Raw genomic sequence first — 18,468 nt, 5'->3', positions numbered from 1 at the left:
AAACCACCATCAGGAATTATCATAAATGCTAATGATGCGACTTGTATAAGTAGAATACCTTCTCTACTTTTTCCTTATTTTCTGAGCTGTTAATAAAATATGATAGACTATTTATACCGTGACAAGGGCCTACGTCACTAAAGACGAGAGGCAATATTTCCTTTATAACACATTAGTTCTTGCGACGTAGGTCCTTTCCGATTCTACCTGTCGACTGTACAGGGTCGGGCTCGGGAAACGCAGAGGGTTTCCAGTTTCTTGCCTGCTACCCACGGGTAAGTGAACTATTTTTCCTCATCATTTGGTTCCACTTCTTCATCTATGATGCTCATTAACAAAAAGTTGCAGATTTCTCCATCTTTACTTCTTTTATAATGATAAAGAAGTTTTCACCTTGAAATTGAATTTCAATGATATATCTATATTTCTTTTAAATCTTTTAATAAATAAAATCCTTTGAAATAAAATAAAAATGTTTGATTTTTAAAAAAAAATTTAATTAAGAACAAAGAATTTTCATTTAGGAACTAAAATAGTACTTTCTGCATTAAAAAAAATCGTACTTTTGTATTTTTAGTTTTCACATTTAGATTTTTCCGCAGAACAATAAATTTATCATTATCTTTCGCAAACACAGACATTTAACGGTTTAACAGCGGTATAAATTACGGATGTGAATTGTACTTAACTAAGATGAAAGGCCACTCTCGTGGTGACAGGGGGTTCTATCCCTCCCTTTGTTGTATGTGACACACGGTGGTCAACTACCTTTTACATTTCCGTTCACCTGTTCAGTGAGTTTCAATCAACAAAATTATTAAATATTTTCTTTTTATTTCTATCTTTTTTTTAAATTTACACATTTGCATAAAAAAGATTAATTGCGATTTTTAATCAAGTTGTCAAAATGACTTAAAGTAGTAACCACGTGATCAAAAGTCAAAGGTTAGGTGTTAGCTTGACTTTGAATTGGTTGTCGTAAACTGTTTCTATTTTCACTTCAATTGACCTTCATTTTTGACAGAAGTTAACGACATTGACCTTGAAATTTTCTAAGTTTGCACTCATAGAATAAATAATTTATTTTTATAATTAATGACCTATTTGGATTGGTTTCCTCATCTATTGAGAGAAAAATGATCCATTGTTTCGGCTTTCAAAAGGTTTTGACAAATGCTCATAAATTTACCCTTAGAAATATGCACGTCACTATTTATGGCAATGTTGATGACCTTTATTTTAAGTGCATTCTAGTATTAGTATTTAGTTTTGTTCTACTGGTGTCTATAAGAAATAAACAAAGCTCACCGACTTTACGAATATTTCAGAGGGCTATGTGACATGTTTATAAATCCCCTGATTTATATTAATATCATGGACATTCCTTAGAGATGACCAACAAATAGCAGAGTATGAAATTGCTCTGGACCTTATATAGCAATACTGAATGCGCACACTTTCTCCTCAGCAAAAATCTAAAAATATTATTAGCTACCATAGAGACGTCCTTGACCACCATGGAAGCAATATATATATTTCCAGACAAATTTATATTATGACAACTTAAATTTATGTCGGAAGAAAAAAATTTAAAACTATTTCCTGAAACGTCACTGAAGGTAAAGCAGACGATACTAGGACATGTGTATACAACTTATAAGAAATAAGAAAAGACCTTGACCTTCACTGTGTGTTATTTGATGAAAGGTGATCGCTCCCACTGGTATGCATTATTCGTCACGAAATACAAAATTCTTCAACACAAAATCGTGGACATAAAGCAACCAAAAACTTGAAAATTGCTATGTGGCCTTGCAAAACCTCAGATCTTAAGTGGAAAATCGAATTATGATCAAAACTTCTTTCCAAAAAATCACGTGTATTTAGATGTCTTAATCGTGACAGGGACAAGTACACCATGCAATGTGTCAAGTTTTTTTTTTTAATGCACCTTTTTCAACTCATCTTCCGGGGCACATGACACGGTTCAGTGGCGCTATTAAACTAATCTAAAGATAGTATCAGGCATGGGGTTTTGTAATATATGTAATGCCTGACAGGGGAACCCTTCAAAATTACAAAATCACACATGCATGCCTTGTGTAGCAGGACCACCAACTGAAGGGAAATTTTCGTTTTGTGAAAAAAAATATTTAAATGCGTCTTTCCTGCGGCATGGTTGTTAATTCTAATCATTGGCTTTATGCCTGCTTCTTGTCATTGCTCATCAGAAAATTGTCGTCAAGATGACTGTACTGTAAAAAGAACAATTATATATGCAAGGGTTCTTGTAGAAAGTTTGCATTAATTAATTCATATATATTTTCTAACAATGATGATCACAATGGCTTGTTCTTACTATACAGCAGAAACGCTTCTTATTTTTCTACTTGTTGACTTATTGTGTAATGATTACATTAAGGCGTAAATGAATCGGTTTTACTTATTTGACATCAGGGCAAACATTTATATTTATTCTGTACTTGACATCTTTGACATATATTAAAATTTTATAACAATAATGCCCCACCTCATTGAATTAATGCGAATTTTATGTTTTTCATTGTCTGTTCCATTTCTGAAATGATTATGTAAAGTATGGGGAATTTGTAAGAGTATAATATGTTTAACCCTTCAAGGAAATGAAAGAAAGCTGATTGACAGCGATTATTGAACTTTTTTTTATAAACAAGCATGCCCTATGATGTTACAAATCTTAACAAAATCATTCAATATTAATTAAGATTAACCAAAAAAAGTAAAATCAGAACTGAAAAGTCGAAGTCGCTCCACATCTTTTGAGGGCTAACCTTTTTTTCTAATTAATGACTAAAACAATAATTGTACAAAACACAAATGAAATCCGTTTACAAGTTAAATTGGGACATTCGTCTCGTCCTTAACTGTCACTTTGCCGAGGGAACAAAGTCATCCGGTTGTCGTAAACTTGACGACAATTCTAGAAACGTATGAAAGCTTAATTTTGCGGTATATATTAAGTAGGAATAAAACATATTTTAAAACAAAAACTGCATTAATTAGTCTAAATATCAGTTATTCTAATTGTTAATATAAAGTGCTCTTGGGATGTGTTGTATTTTTTTTTTTAAATTTTGATAGCACTGTTTCGTAGGTATTGTTAAAATTCTGCTAGATTTGAAATTCTGATTTAACCTTTTTGACTTTAACCTTAGAATGAGGTAAAACCCCGAAAGAAATCATTGAGAAGATCTGAAATGATTTTAGCTCAACTGCTCAAGTTATGAAACTAATAGAAGTGCAACCTTGAATGAGTGACCGACCTATGGACAATTTCGACGTTCTTTCCGACGGTTCCGTTGACATTTACGAAGGAAAATAATTTCTAGTGTTGGTTAATTATAATTTATTAGACAATTTTACTTGATGAATGTACATACGTGAGACACAATTGGGTTATCGTTCCTGATAAATATGTGCAAGGGCTGACCACAAAGATTGTGGACAAGTGCACAAGTACTTGATTCGGAATATATTTCTTTTATCCCATACCATGATACCATATACCAGGAGTGCCAGTAATGCAAGTAGCATGGCCTAGTCTGACGTAAAGTTACATGTAGGTTGATGATTACGTTACAAATAGGAATTTTGTATTTTTTTATCTCCTTTGCAGACATTTTTAATGCGCACTCTACCAATGAGTACAATAACGTTTTCACATAGACTATGTTAGAGTAATTTTAAATCGTAGCATGGACATTGTACGTCATCATTAAAACCCGAGTCATTGAGGTCCCGAGTCAAAATGTTGCCGTAGAACTCCTGACAAATTTCAATTGGTACAAGTGTTTACTTACCTTTTGACCAATTGCTTTAACCTTCCGTTTTCTATAAAATGTAAAAGTCCCCATGCATCTGATCGGTGCTTCTCAATGACAGAAGCGTGACCGTAGAACATCAAATGACGTTGTCAAGGATCTAACGGCAACGTGTTAACTCGAGTCTGACGTTGCAAGGTTAACCGCTAGGTGGAGCCTACCTACGCAAAAGAGCATATCGATCCCGATGTAAATTGCTGACGTTACTTCTATTACGCTCTACGCTGCTAAAAAAAAATAAGAAAGAAATCTTTTCGCAATATCAATAAACGTCATACATTGAAGGTGCACGACCTTGATCGACGTTCAGCTTGATTTTCATGTATAACTTTTTGCACTATCTCCCAAAGTTCACACATGATCGAAAAACCATATACGCCAATGGTAAATCGGTGAACAAGAACCATTCTGAATATTCCTTGTTAATTGATGATTCTGATTTATTTTTCTCTTTTGTCAATTTTACCTTATAAAGAAATAGTCATATGATGGAACGCTATTTCGTTCGGATGGTCGCGGTCGTTTTATTTATAAGATATTTTCATAGATGTGTTTTTGCAGTATTCCACTATCTTAATTTCACATAACTGATATACTGAAAATACTGAAAGATGGCAGCAGTAATTTTATTCACGACACATTTTTTTCTATGTAGTTTTGACGTATAAATTAAAAATAATCATTGAACAATTTATTTTTAACATTCAGTTACTTAACCTTGGTCCTGCCACCTTTAAAGACGACTGTTTTTACAGAAAGTTATCAAACGATTCTATCTTGACTTTTCACGAAAAGCTATTTTTGGTATACAATATGCATACGACTCAGAGCACCCTAAAAATAGACATCTCTCGCAGGAAAAATTACAGATATCGTGGAAAAGAGACTGTCAAGCTGTGATTTTTTCAGGCAAAATTTATCATTGATGGAAAGCTTAACTAAAAAATTAATTATATTTATTATTATTTTTTACTTAATTGGATGTTTATCCCCCCCCCCTTAAAACTCAAACAGGAGCACAAAAACCACGATATACAAAGATTATATATCTTAATCTAATCATAAAAATTAAAGATTATATTGGTTTTCGCGTCAGTGTACAAAATTATACCACAGTAGCTACACAAAGACCAAAGCCTTTTATTTGTTCTACTTTGGACTACTTATTTGATTTTATTTTGATGCATAGGTCTTAGTTTGACGGAATTATTATCATAATAAAAGTGTCACTAGAAAAGATAGAGAGTAAGTTAACCCAATTAATAAACTTGGGGGTTCCCATTTTTAAAGACAAGTATATACTAGTATACTTGCAACTTACAATAAAATACTCAAACTTAGAACTATTTTTAAAGTAATGAAAACAATCCAGAGAATGGGTTGTTTCGTAAGGAAACATTCAAGATTCGGTAGTCGACCACCAGTATGATTTTAACCCAGAAGGCCAAAAGGTGAAAATCAAACACCACAAAAATAATACACACTACAACATTTAAGGTTTAACTTGGAGAAAATGTGAAAGGGCACTAAATTTGATTAACCTGACCGACCGACACTTGGCTGAAGTTAAATACACACAACTGTCAAAAATGGTGACCGCGAGCTCTTTGAACGACTGGTGGATACTAGCGAACTGTCATGGCCAGTGTTTGGACAATTCTTAATTGCCTGTCCATGACATTTCTTCGTCATTCTGGTGATGAGGACGCGATAAATGATAATGGAGCCTTCATATATACATCATTTGTCAAAGGGAAGATTTATGAATGGAGAGAAATTATTTTCTGGAAGTGGTCATTCATATCTCTTCCTCTTGTACAATACATGAAGGCTATTGGTTAAATTATTTATTACGTAAATACTATACCATGCATGCGTAGTTTTCTAGGGGAAGGGAGAGGAATTTGGTATTTACTTGTGGTCATTCAAGTGTATTTTATATGTAATTTTGATCTTGGGCCCCGCAGCAACGTTTTTCAAATGAAAGAGGACTAAGAAAATGCCCAAGATAAATAAAGTCATTATTATGAGTCTTCTGAATTGAAATTGTACGTTTTTCATTTATATTGGATACTCATTTATCAGTTAAACAGACAGTGTTTTGCGCATCAAGTGCTCAATAGGCCTCTATTTCAATATCAAAGTTACTAGTTACAGGACCATTCAGGGTTTAATTCCATAGTATATGCCAAAGCCTGTTCAGTAGTGCACCATTAAGTCAAGAGTTTCCCAAATTAAACAGACACTTTTCCTACATCTAACTGATTGTTAAAATTATAGTTCTCAAATACATGTATATATATGCGTCTACGTCTTTGGTACAGTAACCCCCTCCACTCTCTCTCCCCCCCCCCCCAAAAAAAAAGAAAATTAGCAACTGTCTTCCCGCACCCATATAATTAAATGAACGACGTTTCATTGGTATGTTAGCGAAAAAACAGAATAATAAATGGCGTTGTCCTTACATTTCTGATATGAAAAATGCAATATCCTGGAGCGCCAGCCTCTAAAAACTTGCATTTGGGTCATGTTCAAAGGTGTGAACAATTTTTCTTCTTGATATTTGGGAACTCGTAACACTTTGTTCTGGTGTGTGACCGTCCTACTTCTGTCTATTGTCTGTCAGCTTTACAATTGTTTAAGGAGGCTAGACCCTGTGTCCTACTTATCTACTTCGTATACAAAAAATCTCAACTTTTCCTAATTATTAAAAATAAATAAGTTTAATTTAGATTTTTTTTTACTTATTCCTCGAATGTGTTTTTTTTTCTTATCTGTACTTAATGCATGTAGTAAATTTGCAGTGTACTGTAACTAGATTAGTGTATATAAAATATAGGGTCATGTCAATAAAAACGAAGAGACCAGTCAGTCCAAATATGAATCTGTCGACATAAAACTATTCTCAGACAGCATAAATAAATAACAGGAGAAGGATATGTATTTACTTTCATATATCATTTTTCTAATCAGGCCAGTAGCATCATTTTAGGAAAAAAAGGGGTACACTGTACTTCTTAACTCAAGCTTCGAAGAAGAATTGAATAAAGGAACTTTTTTTTCAAATTCTTAAAACTTGGTTGTTTTTTTTTTATCTCAATGGGGGATCCAACTATTTTGATAATAGAAAACATTTTATTACGTTAACATTGAGGAAATTTACTACTCTGAATCAAAATGAACATTTTAGTACATGTAAGAGATCATGTGAGGGTAAAGGGACAGACGTACGTGGCACCCCCTCCCTGCGCCTTTTAATAACACATTGTGGTTGAAGTTTAAACCAACGAGAATTGTTTCCCTTCTTGCGGTCTACTTTGCAGGATTTGTAAAATTTTCTTTACAACAGGTTTTCCTTTCATTTTATGTTTGCTATGAATCACGTAAGTTTTAATTTCCATGTCGGAAAATCAACAGATATGCTGACTTTACATAAAATACATGACCAGAATATTACAAAATCAAAAGAAATTGCGATTAAGAAAAAAAAATTAAAAACAAATGTAAATACCAAACTGCAGTTCTTTTCAGATGTGCACATACATGACTCCGCAAAGGGTGTTAAAGGTTCCATTACGTACACTGACATGTGTAAATATGATTTTGATATAAACTGCAGATTTATTAAATACTTTCGAAAAAATTACATTTTATGTAAATAGAGCGATATATAACAGTCTCCAAACCTGAGGTATTCTTTTATGATCGGCAGACCAAAGAATTTTACTAGAAATCAGACAGAATTCTCGTGATAAAATTTATTTACATATTGTAAATTCCCACCGGATATTTCTTGCTCTAACACGGCTACTTAATTTTCCAGTTACAATTAACGTAATAAATTACTCGACGACACTTACCATAAAACAGCAATACGTGTTCTTGTGTAGATCCTGGATGTTTTAAGGTGGACTGAGCTATGGCTTAAAGTTTCAACTTTTCATTGTTGCGTATTTAAAAAAAAAAATCACAATCTTTCTAGTTATGTTTCAATTCGACTGACCATTTAAAAGTGAAAGGAGATAGGAACCTGGTTAAAGTAAACGTAAAATACATCTTTGGTTTCGCTGAAGTTCATTGACAGTTACGCTTCAGCAGATTTCACAGTGTCAAAGTTAAAAAAAAATCACAAAATGTGTTTTATGTAAGGGGGATCGGCTGATACCCTCCAATAATCAACGAAAAGTATTTACATTTTTTACCTTTTATAAATGTTATCGGTTGCCGTTTTGTACTCCGAGAACTTAAACACAAAATGTCAACAAGATATCGATGGCGGTATGGATTTTAATTCGTCTGGATTGTGTCTAAACTTATGCTATTTTAATGTTCATTACAGAAAAAGCTGAAACTGAAGCTGACAGAAATAAAAGCTTTGATTGGTCAGTTCTGTTGACGTCATCATGACGGATCCCAACGCGGATGAGACTGTAAGGGATTATGGCCTGAGTCGGAACTTCAGCAGCGACAACTTCAATGCCGAAGGTATGCTTTGAAATTCTTTAACTTTCTTGTGTCTTGCTGGCCTACATAGGGTTGTTAACTTTACATACATGTTAGTTTAGGGTACCACAGTTTCAAGACTTTGGAATTATGAAATAAATAGCTTAAACAGATAAATTCAACGGCCCCAAATTACTTTTGTTGGATTTTTGTTTAATCTTTGATTCCTACATCAAAGTATTATTTTGTTCCTAAAATTAAAGTTATATCTCAAAATCTAGAAATAAGAAAGAGACATTGCATACTAAACCGGCATTAAGGACAGAAGATGCAAACAAAATTTCATTAAAAATCATGAAAATAACTGGCTAAATGATAAATTGGTTCATATATAAGTAAAACAAATTATTGAATTAAAATGCGTAAATTTTGATTATTCATGCAAAGTTTCATGTTATGTAAAGTGAAAAAATTGTAAAGATTTATATAGGTAGAAAGTTGAAATTTAGAACATTGTAAGAGTTAACAATTTCTCTTAATGCATTAGTAATTTTATATTTGTATCATTTACAACCAAAATAGGTTAAAAACCTATACAAATGCAGGTGGTATCTATTTTTGGCTTGTATCTTCTGTCCTTAAATGCTCCATAATGAATTCAAAACACAACTGACCCCGAAGAAAAAGGTATTGTAAAATAAAATTAATAAAAAATATTTTTAAAAAAAAGCATTAATGATGAGCTTTCATTTCTTACAGCCAGTGATGCCCATCGTCAGATGATCGGAGTCCGGTTGCCCAGGAGACAGCAGCGTCCTTCCCGTTCTAATTCCAGTTCCAGACGACATCGGGAACAAAATGGCTACCCTAAAAACTCCGATACTTCCGGTCCAAGTAAGCATATCTACCAAATATGTAATAATATATGATACCACATTTTACTAGTTTCATGGTGTGGTTTTTAACAAAAACAGGATCTTACACAACGCTGCATTCTTTCAAATTATCCGAATTTTGGACATAATGGAAATGAAAATTCTAAAAAAAAAAATAATAAAATAAAAATAAACAAACAGAAAAAACCAATCTATGAAATTATTCAGGATGAAATATTACCTAGTTTAATTATCTTTAATTATCTGTGTCTCCTTAAACAGATCCAGCTGAGATTACAACAGGTCTCCCTGGTAAGACAACTGATTTAGTGTGGTTAGGGGGGTGTTATGTTAGAAATCCTAGCATGAAAAACAAATAACAATATTTTATATTCAATGATTTTTCATAAAGATAAAGGTGAAGGTTTCAAGCATTTCCATAAATTGGAAGAACATGGATGATTAACTAAAAGTTTCAAAGGTTAACTGTTCACATCTACACTGAAAGAAAAACCTAGTTAATTTAATAACTATACCTAGAAAAGCTTTCGTCGTGATTAGCAATCATTCTGTGTACTGGTTAAGATAGTAAGTAGTGGGTGTCACGTGGAGCGGGGGTTGTATTAATTCCTACTAACCTATTGAAAGTTACTTATAAATTCTAGATTTACTAATGTTATGTAGTTAATCTACTCAATACATAGTAAAACTACTTTTCAGGTAGTGATTGTATGGACAGTAAATTTACTTGTCTTCCATGTGATTTTTACTCGTTATTTTTTCAATGTATATACAGTAAAACACAGCTATAGCGAACAAACTTATAATGAAATTACGCTTACAGCTGCATGTAAGTGACATCTCCCCTTTTCCAAAGTTTAGTAATATATATTGTAAATTTAATAGATATTAAAAATTACACTAAACACGAATTAAAATTGTTTGCCCCTGGCTCTTTGCAATATAGCGTTTTACTGTATAAAAGCATATTTATTTATATCTTATTTATTATAAACGATGATGGTTTATGACTCATATATATGAAGTTGCTTTAATATTCCAAAGAGCTAAGATGGATGACAAGTACAGCAGAAAAAAAACATCAGAGAAAATTTGGAAAACTCCTTATTGTTTTACAATATCTGGTACGCGTATTTTTTGGTTTCTTTGTGTAGCTTCCCTATCGCCAAGTGAGCACATTCAGCAGATTCTGGGCGAGAATGAGGAGACTCATGCCGTGTTCTGTCAGATGGACACCCTTTACACCGCTCTTAATGAGTACCAATGGAGGGAAACAGCCAGGTAAAACGTGAAAATGGGGGCACATTATGAAATACACTGTATTAGTACTGCAATTAGTTCAGGGAATGGTCTAACTTCGAAACATTACAGAGCAACTGAACTGGGATAGTAAAAGAAAAAAAAATAACAGCTGAATATTTGAAAACACTGAATATTTCTTCCTTTGAGGAATATCCGGGTATTTTAAATGACGAGTTTTAAATTTGAAGTTAAAATTATAAGCCGTAAAATTAAATGTAACATTATACAGGGCAATCGAGGCTTTAACTTTAAAATCGACAATAATGAATGATTACTGTATCTTCAGATGGGTGAAATATGAGGAGGATGTAGAAGATGGAGGAGAGCGCTGGTCTAAACCCCACGTTGCCTCGCTTTCGCTACACTCCCTGTTCGAGCTCCGGTCCTCCCTTTTAATGGGAGCCGTGATGCTTGACATGGACGCCTTTCACATCACCCAGGTTGCTGGTAAGTCTGATTCCCAATACTAAACGAATGTTCGAAGTTGTTTTCTTTGTCACGTGACTCGAATACTTGTTGTGGTGTATATGAGCATTTATCTTAGAATAAACTTCTTTTATCTAGACCTCATCATAGATCAGCTCATCAATGCCAAACTTCTTGAAAGCAACCTCCGTAACAACGTTAGAGCAGCAATAATCGCAAACCATGCCCATCAACATCAAAAGCGCAGGCGCAGTATGATGCCATCCGAACACGAATCAATGGCGGACTTCCGAAAACGTTCAATGAAGAGGAACTTCTCTAGTCAAATGTCTTTCAGATCTCGCGGTTCGTTGCATTATTAATTATTTTAATTTCAAAGCAAAATTATTCAAAGCACATATGCAACAAATAAAATACATGTAACAGGTTTTCTGTTATTTTTTTCTACCCTTTTCAACAGACAGCTCAGCGAAGTTAAACAGAAATCCAAATAGCGTTCCTGAAAACATCGGCGACATTTTAACAGAGTCTGCGTCATCTGCAAAGGTAACGACCAAAACACATGTTTTAATCCATAAAGTGAATAGTTTCTTTGAGGAATAAAAGACTCAGAAAATGTTTTTAAAAAACAAACAACACTGTAGTAATTGGCTTTCCTTGCTTTTTAGTTGAATCAACAATTTATGAAAAAGATTCCCGAAGGCGCAGAAGCAGCCAATATTCTGGTCGGAGAATTGGATTGTCTGAAGTACCAAATCACGGCGTTTGTCAGACTGACCGAAGCAAGATCTATTGGAGATCTGACTGAGGTCCCAATACCAACCAGATTCGTCTTCGTTCTTCTAGGACCTCCCGGAAGTCAAAACAAGAACGTGGAAATGGGAAGATCCATGTCCACCCTTATGGTTGATGAGGTACCTCCTATCCAATGACTACGAGTTAATGTTTAATTTGTGACTATATGAATGACAACATAATGTATATGTGCAATTGAACATGTCAGATCCATTTCTGTGATACGTTACATATTGCTCGTGACATGCACCTTGTTTTACTCATATTTGAAACGTACACTTTGCTTTGGTAGGTGTTTAGGGAAGTAGCATACCGAGGCAAGAACAGACAAGATCTCCTGTCAGGAATTGACGAGTTTCTGGACCAGGTCACCGTCTTACCACCCGGAGAATGGGATCCAAAAATCAGAATAGAACCCCCAGACAAAGTACCTTCTCAGGTAAGAAACAAATTGTTTTAATATGTTGTTGTGAAACTTTGTAGAGAGGAGTACGTAGTTGAAAACATCATGAAATCTTTGCAGGATCCAAGAAGACAACAAAATGCCAAGGTACCAGAGGGCCCTAAAGTAGCAGCAGAGATGATTGAAGAGGAAGAAAGTCATATGGACCCAACCTTAGTTAGAACTGGAAAGTAAGCGAGAACATTGTATTATAATTATTAATTACACATCCAAGTTATAAAGGCATTCATTGGATTAAAGTAATAGAGACTTTAGTTTGCAAGTTATCCTTTGAGACTTTGTAGGTTTCAAGAAATGTACACACATATCCTTATCCAAGACTAAAACACAACACTTCATAAAGTTCACAATGACTCTTTATTTATTCATTCTAACAAATTCAACACCAAATACTTGTTGAAGTGCTTCTGTTGTAAACTATATGTATATTTATGGCTATTTATGCTCAACTTGAAACTGTGCCTCTTACAACTAGAGACTATCAATGTACACTGGACCTTATACTCATTTATACCTGCCTTGCCCAACAAAAGTTAACTGATAGAGTTTCTGTCTCTCAAGTCTTGACACAAACTTCATTCATATCTAAACTTTCTCTTAAGACTCTTCGGAGGATTGATAGCCGACATCAAACGTAAGATCCCATGGTATGCTAGCGACTTCAAGGATTGTCTACACATCCAGTGCGTTGCTTCCACCTTGTATCTATACCTGGCTACCTTAACACCCAATGTCACGTTCGGAGGTCTTCTAGGATTGGCGACAAACCAATATATGGTATACTCAATATAACTTTTACTCCTTATACTCTTAAAGCATGTATTTCGAGAAAGCATCACGTATTCCAAACACAATTTCTAATAAAAATTGGGTCACAATATGGTTGTTGGTTTCATTTATATGCATATTTAAAATACAAGGACTTGTCTTGTATTTCTTCACAGGGTACCATGGAATGTATTTTAACAGCTGCTATTGTCGGTATTCTTTTCGCCCTCTTTGCTGGTCAACCCCTAAACATTCTTGGTAGTACTGGACCTATGTTGGTTTTGGAAATGATTGTCTACAGCTTCTGTATGTATGTATTTCAATAAACGAACTGGTAAAAATACTATTGTAAATGCTGCTCAATTTCAAATGGGACAAAGAAAAATAAGTGCACAAGTAATATAATGAAAACAAAATGATTTTCCAGGGATCAAGGCTGGGACTATTTACCTTTCCGAGCGTGGACGGGAATATGGACAACGGTTATCATAATGATTGTCGTGGCCTTTGACCTCAGCGCTCTTGTACGGTATATCACAAGATTTACGGAAGAGAGTTTTGCCTGCTTGATTGCCATCATTTTCATTTACGAGGCCATCAAAAAAGTCATCGGAATCACGAAGAAGTACCCTGTTGACCTTCACCCGGAGATGGAACACGTTTACAACTGCTCATGCATGCCGACTTTGGACAACAACTCTACATTTTTCAATACTACAGATCTTACAATGAGCGCTGGCCCTGCATACGCTGTTGAGGCCACAACTATGGGCTTCATGAATGCAACCACTATGGACTACTCTTCTCTGAGCGAGGAAATGTGCAAAATGTACAACGGAACCATGATTGGACCAGACTGTAGTACCCATCCTTACGTTGCTGATGTCTTCTTCTTGTCACTCATTTTGTTCGCCGGCACCTACGTCATTGCAACCTCCCTGAAAGAATTCAAGAACAGTGGATACTTTCCAACCTTTGTAAGCTCAAAAATCTTTAATAGTTTGACTAATGTTATAATGTTTATAAACCTTTAAAAAATTAAAAGTTTGTTTTGAAAAAGGATTTTTTCGACTTTCTTTAACCAGATCTGACCTGAACAATGGGTATCAGTCGTATTTTAAAATTTGGAAGAAGTCGTTGTTTAAGAGTTTTCTTTATGTTAGGTTCGTCAAATCTTCAGCGACTTTGCAGTGTTGATCGCCATTATCTGCATGGTTGGTCTTGACATGGCAATCGGAATCGGTACTCCCAAACTAGAAGTTCCAGAAAAGTTCTCTGTAAGTTAACTAAAATATTTCTTCCCAGTTTCAAAAAAAAGAAAACTTTGTATAGATGATCCCCATTCTTTGAAAACTATTTGGCGTCGTGAATTTGGAATGCAAAGATTATTTTCGTTTCAGCCGACCAAACCAGGCCGTCCATGGTTCATCAACCCCATCAGCGACAAAAATCCATGGTGGATCATCCTGGTCACCATTATTCCTGCTGCTTTGTCCACCATTTTGATTTTCCTTGATCAGCAAATTACAGCTGTTATCGTCAACAGGAAAGAGAACAAACTTCAGGTATAATTGCGGAATCATTCTTTGTGAAAAAAAATCTACCCCACACATACATGAAATTGACTACATGTATAAATTCAGTTCAAAATTACATATTATAATAATATTAACAGAATTGATAAATTATATTTGATAATAGAAAAGTCTGTATTCACAGCTTTGAAATCATAATTTAAGACTTTATCTGTTTTGATTATCAACAGAAAGGGAATGGATACCATTTGGACTTATTCGTGGTGGGAATATGTGTGTTGATCTGTTCTTTGATGGGACTACCCTGGTACGTGGCTGCCACTGTCTCCGCTCTGGCCCACATCATGAGTTTGAAGAAGGAATCAGAGTGCTCTGCCCCTGGAGAGAAACCTGTTTTCTTGGGATGCCGGTAATGATTCGATCTAATAAAACTTTCACACTCATCAAAGTTACTCCACCTTGATGTTTTGGAGACCGTCTTTTCTCTGCTCCAATTTTGTATTGTTTGATAGACTTTTGAGGCTGAATACTCTTCGTTATCTCTATATTTCATCCATAAATAAAGGAAAAGTTTTCGAATTCCTTTTCAGAGAACAGCGCGTGACTGCTTTGGCTGTAGGAATTCTTAGTGGATTGTCTGTATTCATGACGAAAATATTGAAGGTGAGCCCCTCTATAAAAGTTATCTTTGATTGACAGGTCAATGTTTTTATGGGGTTAATTTGTGTTAACCTTCCTTTATCTTTATACAGGTCATTCCTATGCCCGTACTGTACGGAGTATTCTTATACATGGGTGTTGCTGCCCTCAAAGGAATGCAGGTAGAACATTCTTCCTATTATGTTTTATGATTTTAAGGGGGCCGCCTAGGGTTTCCGTTGCACAGTACTTCGCGCATCTTAGTAATATGAAGCGTATTTACAGTTTTAATGCAACTTTTTTCATATAATAAATGAAATTTAACAAAATTAACGCAAATTAAAAAAAACAATTTTATATAAATTATTTTCAAAACAATTTTTAACTGATAGGTAAATTGAAGTTGTAATCATTCGTCAAAAACAATCAAGCGTCAAAAAAATTAATAATTGGAGGAAAACCCTTATTTCTCACAAAACCAATACAGTGTTTTAAACTGATGATGTTTTAATTCCAGTTCATCGACCGTATTGCGCTTATCTTCATGCCAAAGAAATACCAACCCGACCACATGTACCTACGTCACGTGCCAATCAAGCGTGTCCACCTCTTCACCTTTTTACAGATCATTTGTCTTGGTGTTCTGTGGGTTGTCAAAATGGTCAAATCCATCTCCATCTTATTCCCTGTCATGGTAGGTCAAGGTCATGACAAAAAAAAAATTACGTCATCTGAGCTTGAATACTGTTCATAACCTCTTAAATTGAACTCTTTTTTTTTTTTTTTGAAAACAAAAAATGTCAAGAATGAAATCAAATTTGGTTGAATGCATGAATGCCCAAGTCTTTATGCAGTTCACTTTCTTCCTAGGTTTTGGGTACCTGTATTGTGAGAAAGTTGTTCGACTATATATTTCAACAAAGAGAACTGAAATGGTTAGATGACTTGATGCCTGAAGACAAGAAAATGGCCAAAGAGGATTTACTGAAGGCGGCAGAAGAAGAGGTTCGTAAATGTCCGATGTTATTAAAATAAAACGAAAAGTAAATGCGTACAACAAAGTCATGTCTTATAGGCACATTTTCTGAATTACTACTATAAAAAAATTGTAGAACTGTGCTTTTTAAGAAAAAAATATTACAGACTTTCAATTATTTACTGCTTCATTAACATGAAAAAGTTTAGGTTTTTTTATGTAACACTCAAAAAGAACAAAAAACAAATTGGCTTTTATTTATGGAAGTTTACATTTATGTTAACAGCAAGAAAAGCTATTGGAAGAAGAGGAGAAGAAATTTAACTATAATGACAGAGTGAACATTTCTGAGGAAGTCAACAAGACCGGCATGTGGCTTCAAGTACGTCGTAGTTCTACCAGGGACGATCACCAGTAAGCACCACGTGACTTAGTTCCTAAACCCACGTGACCCAATTGTTTTTTTAAAATAATTTTTGTAATAATTGAAAAAAATCTTAATCAAACCATTCAATTTGTGTTGTTTTTTTTTTCAGCCACAAAAATGACAGAAATAAGAACATGAAGAACGAAGAAAACACAGAGAAGAAAGGACAAAAAGCCGCATTTTATTTTGGAGAGAATGCTTAAATATAACCGTTAACCTAGGACTTACTTATATAAGAATTCTCTCTGGCGTCCTGTAAAGCACGTCTTCCAGACAGGTCGCTGAGAAATTTGTGCATGTCGATATAGTTTCTTTGTGTTATTTGTGTTCGCCACCGACATCAATACTCGTATAGTATTAAAAAAACACCATTATACTTTGTGTACAGATGACTAATGGTAAAAAAGATTTAGTTAAACAGAAAATGGCTACTCCAACTGTATTTTTTTTTTAGAATTGACAATGCAATTATTTTACAAGTGTATTTTTCAGGTTATAAATTTTAATGATTTTGATGGTGCTTTCAACTTAATAACATGCATTTTAGAAGAAATAAGAATAGTTGCTTATTGTATAAGACTGAAATTTTTGCACCTGATAACTTCAATTGCAATATATTTCACTGGTCACATTAGAGCATTATGAGATCTACAAGAATTGTAATTTAATTTATATACGGAATAAAAGACTCGAAATATGAAGACTGGCGTGTTTGTTACTTACCTGGAGGAATCGTTTCCTAATAGTTTAGAAACCTCATTGAAAATTATCACACTAAACCATTTCTAGGGCACAATTGTAAAATACCCACTGCTCTCCGCGGAAAATTGCTCCAAATTCTTATATCATCAGGTAAGAAGTTTCTTTAAGTTTGGGTACTCGTATATTGCATATGTCCACTAGAATAGGAACCACGTTAATAAAGCACTATCTTCTTAATCGTCACCGCTTTGTTAACCATTGAAGAATCCCGGAACAGGTCGTTACATGTCGTTGGCAGTTTCAAGTTGGCTTCTTTCCAATCTGGTAATAACGTAACTTTCATTGCAAGTTAAAGACCTGGAATTTTGTTGTAAAAAGGAGTAGGATAGACTGATTACTCCATTAGAAGATCTACTTTAAATTGTCTAGTCCAGCTGCAAAATTGATGTTAAATTATCATTTTAAAAGAATATGCTTGGTTATTTTTGCATTTATTCATGACTTTTCGGGCTTTGTATAATTCTTTGACATCTTTTTTGATACAGTAGCTGTTAAAAATTTATGAAAGTGGTAGATTTCAAAGGTAAAGTAGCGTGACATAAATGAGTCTGCCGTCTTCGTAAATATCTAAGAAGAGTAGTGAATTAGTTGCTTTATTAACTTAACCGCTATTTTTATGGAAATATATTTGGTATGAAGTTTGGTACGACTTGATTAAATTCTTTTGTTGTAAAATTGGATTTTTCTCCTTTGATATACAGTTGTCTGCTTTGAGACATATTAGTGGTTCCTTATGGTCGAGAACTGAGTAATAATAAATAAAATCATGAAGAAACATGACAAATGAAGATCTGTCAAGCTACAAAAATGAAAATATAGCTAAAAATAAAAAAAAAGAAATTTTAGCATCCAAAAAATTCCCAGACGTATACATTGTAATGGAAAGATTTACCTAGAAGTGGAATGGGACGAAAAAACATCGCATAGAGATGATAGGCTTCTTTTCCGAAATATAAAATTCAACTGTTCATTCTTTAAATTTAAAAGATATAACAAACAGGTTCAACTGTAGAATAGAAGCTAAAGGGTCACTTAGAACAGTACACATACGACTATCGTAGGAAGGTTATGTAGTTGGGTAGGCTCTATGGAAACAAGTGTTTCACGTGTTTCACGCACTTAGGAAGGAAGACGAGGTATGAGTGTCCAGAATACAATATTTATGGTTAACATTTC

General features: G+C 34.2%; 1 protein-coding gene across 2 annotated transcripts; it reads left to right on the top strand.

The window, feature by feature from the left end:
• The first annotated feature begins 177 nt into the window (after positions 1–177).
• LOC134256166 (sodium bicarbonate cotransporter 3-like) lies at positions 178–17,231 on the top strand. 2 transcript variants are annotated; one of them, XM_062738793.1, is made up of 23 exons: positions 178–275; positions 8,200–8,345; positions 9,063–9,197; positions 9,461–9,490; positions 10,354–10,480; positions 10,788–10,948; positions 11,066–11,272; positions 11,388–11,473; positions 11,596–11,841; positions 12,015–12,161; positions 12,246–12,355; positions 12,788–12,962; positions 13,130–13,263; positions 13,381–13,930; positions 14,117–14,230; positions 14,354–14,518; positions 14,719–14,897; positions 15,079–15,151; positions 15,241–15,309; positions 15,645–15,821; positions 15,998–16,132; positions 16,390–16,517; positions 16,640–17,231. In XM_062738793.1, the coding sequence occupies exons 2-23, from the start codon at positions 8,264–8,266 to the stop codon at positions 16,731–16,733; spliced, it is 3,324 nt and encodes a 1,107-aa protein (XP_062594777.1). In that variant the 5' UTR covers positions 178–275; positions 8,200–8,263; the 3' UTR covers positions 16,734–17,231. The 2 variants fall into 2 exon arrangements, with proteins under 2 accessions (XP_062594777.1, XP_062594778.1); XM_062738794.1 differs by lacking the exon at positions 9,461–9,490.
• Positions 17,232–18,468: the final 1,237 nt, after the last annotated feature.

The sequence above is a fragment of the Saccostrea cucullata genome, unplaced genomic scaffold (assembly GCF_032062105.1).
Source record: "Saccostrea cucullata isolate Sc308-1 unplaced genomic scaffold, CSIRO_AGI_Scuc_v1 ctg204, whole genome shotgun sequence".
NCBI lineage: Eukaryota > Metazoa > Mollusca > Bivalvia > Ostreida > Ostreidae > Saccostrea > Saccostrea cuccullata.
Note: the sequence above shows the minus strand (reverse complement) of the source record. Positions and strands in the feature narration are given on the sequence as shown.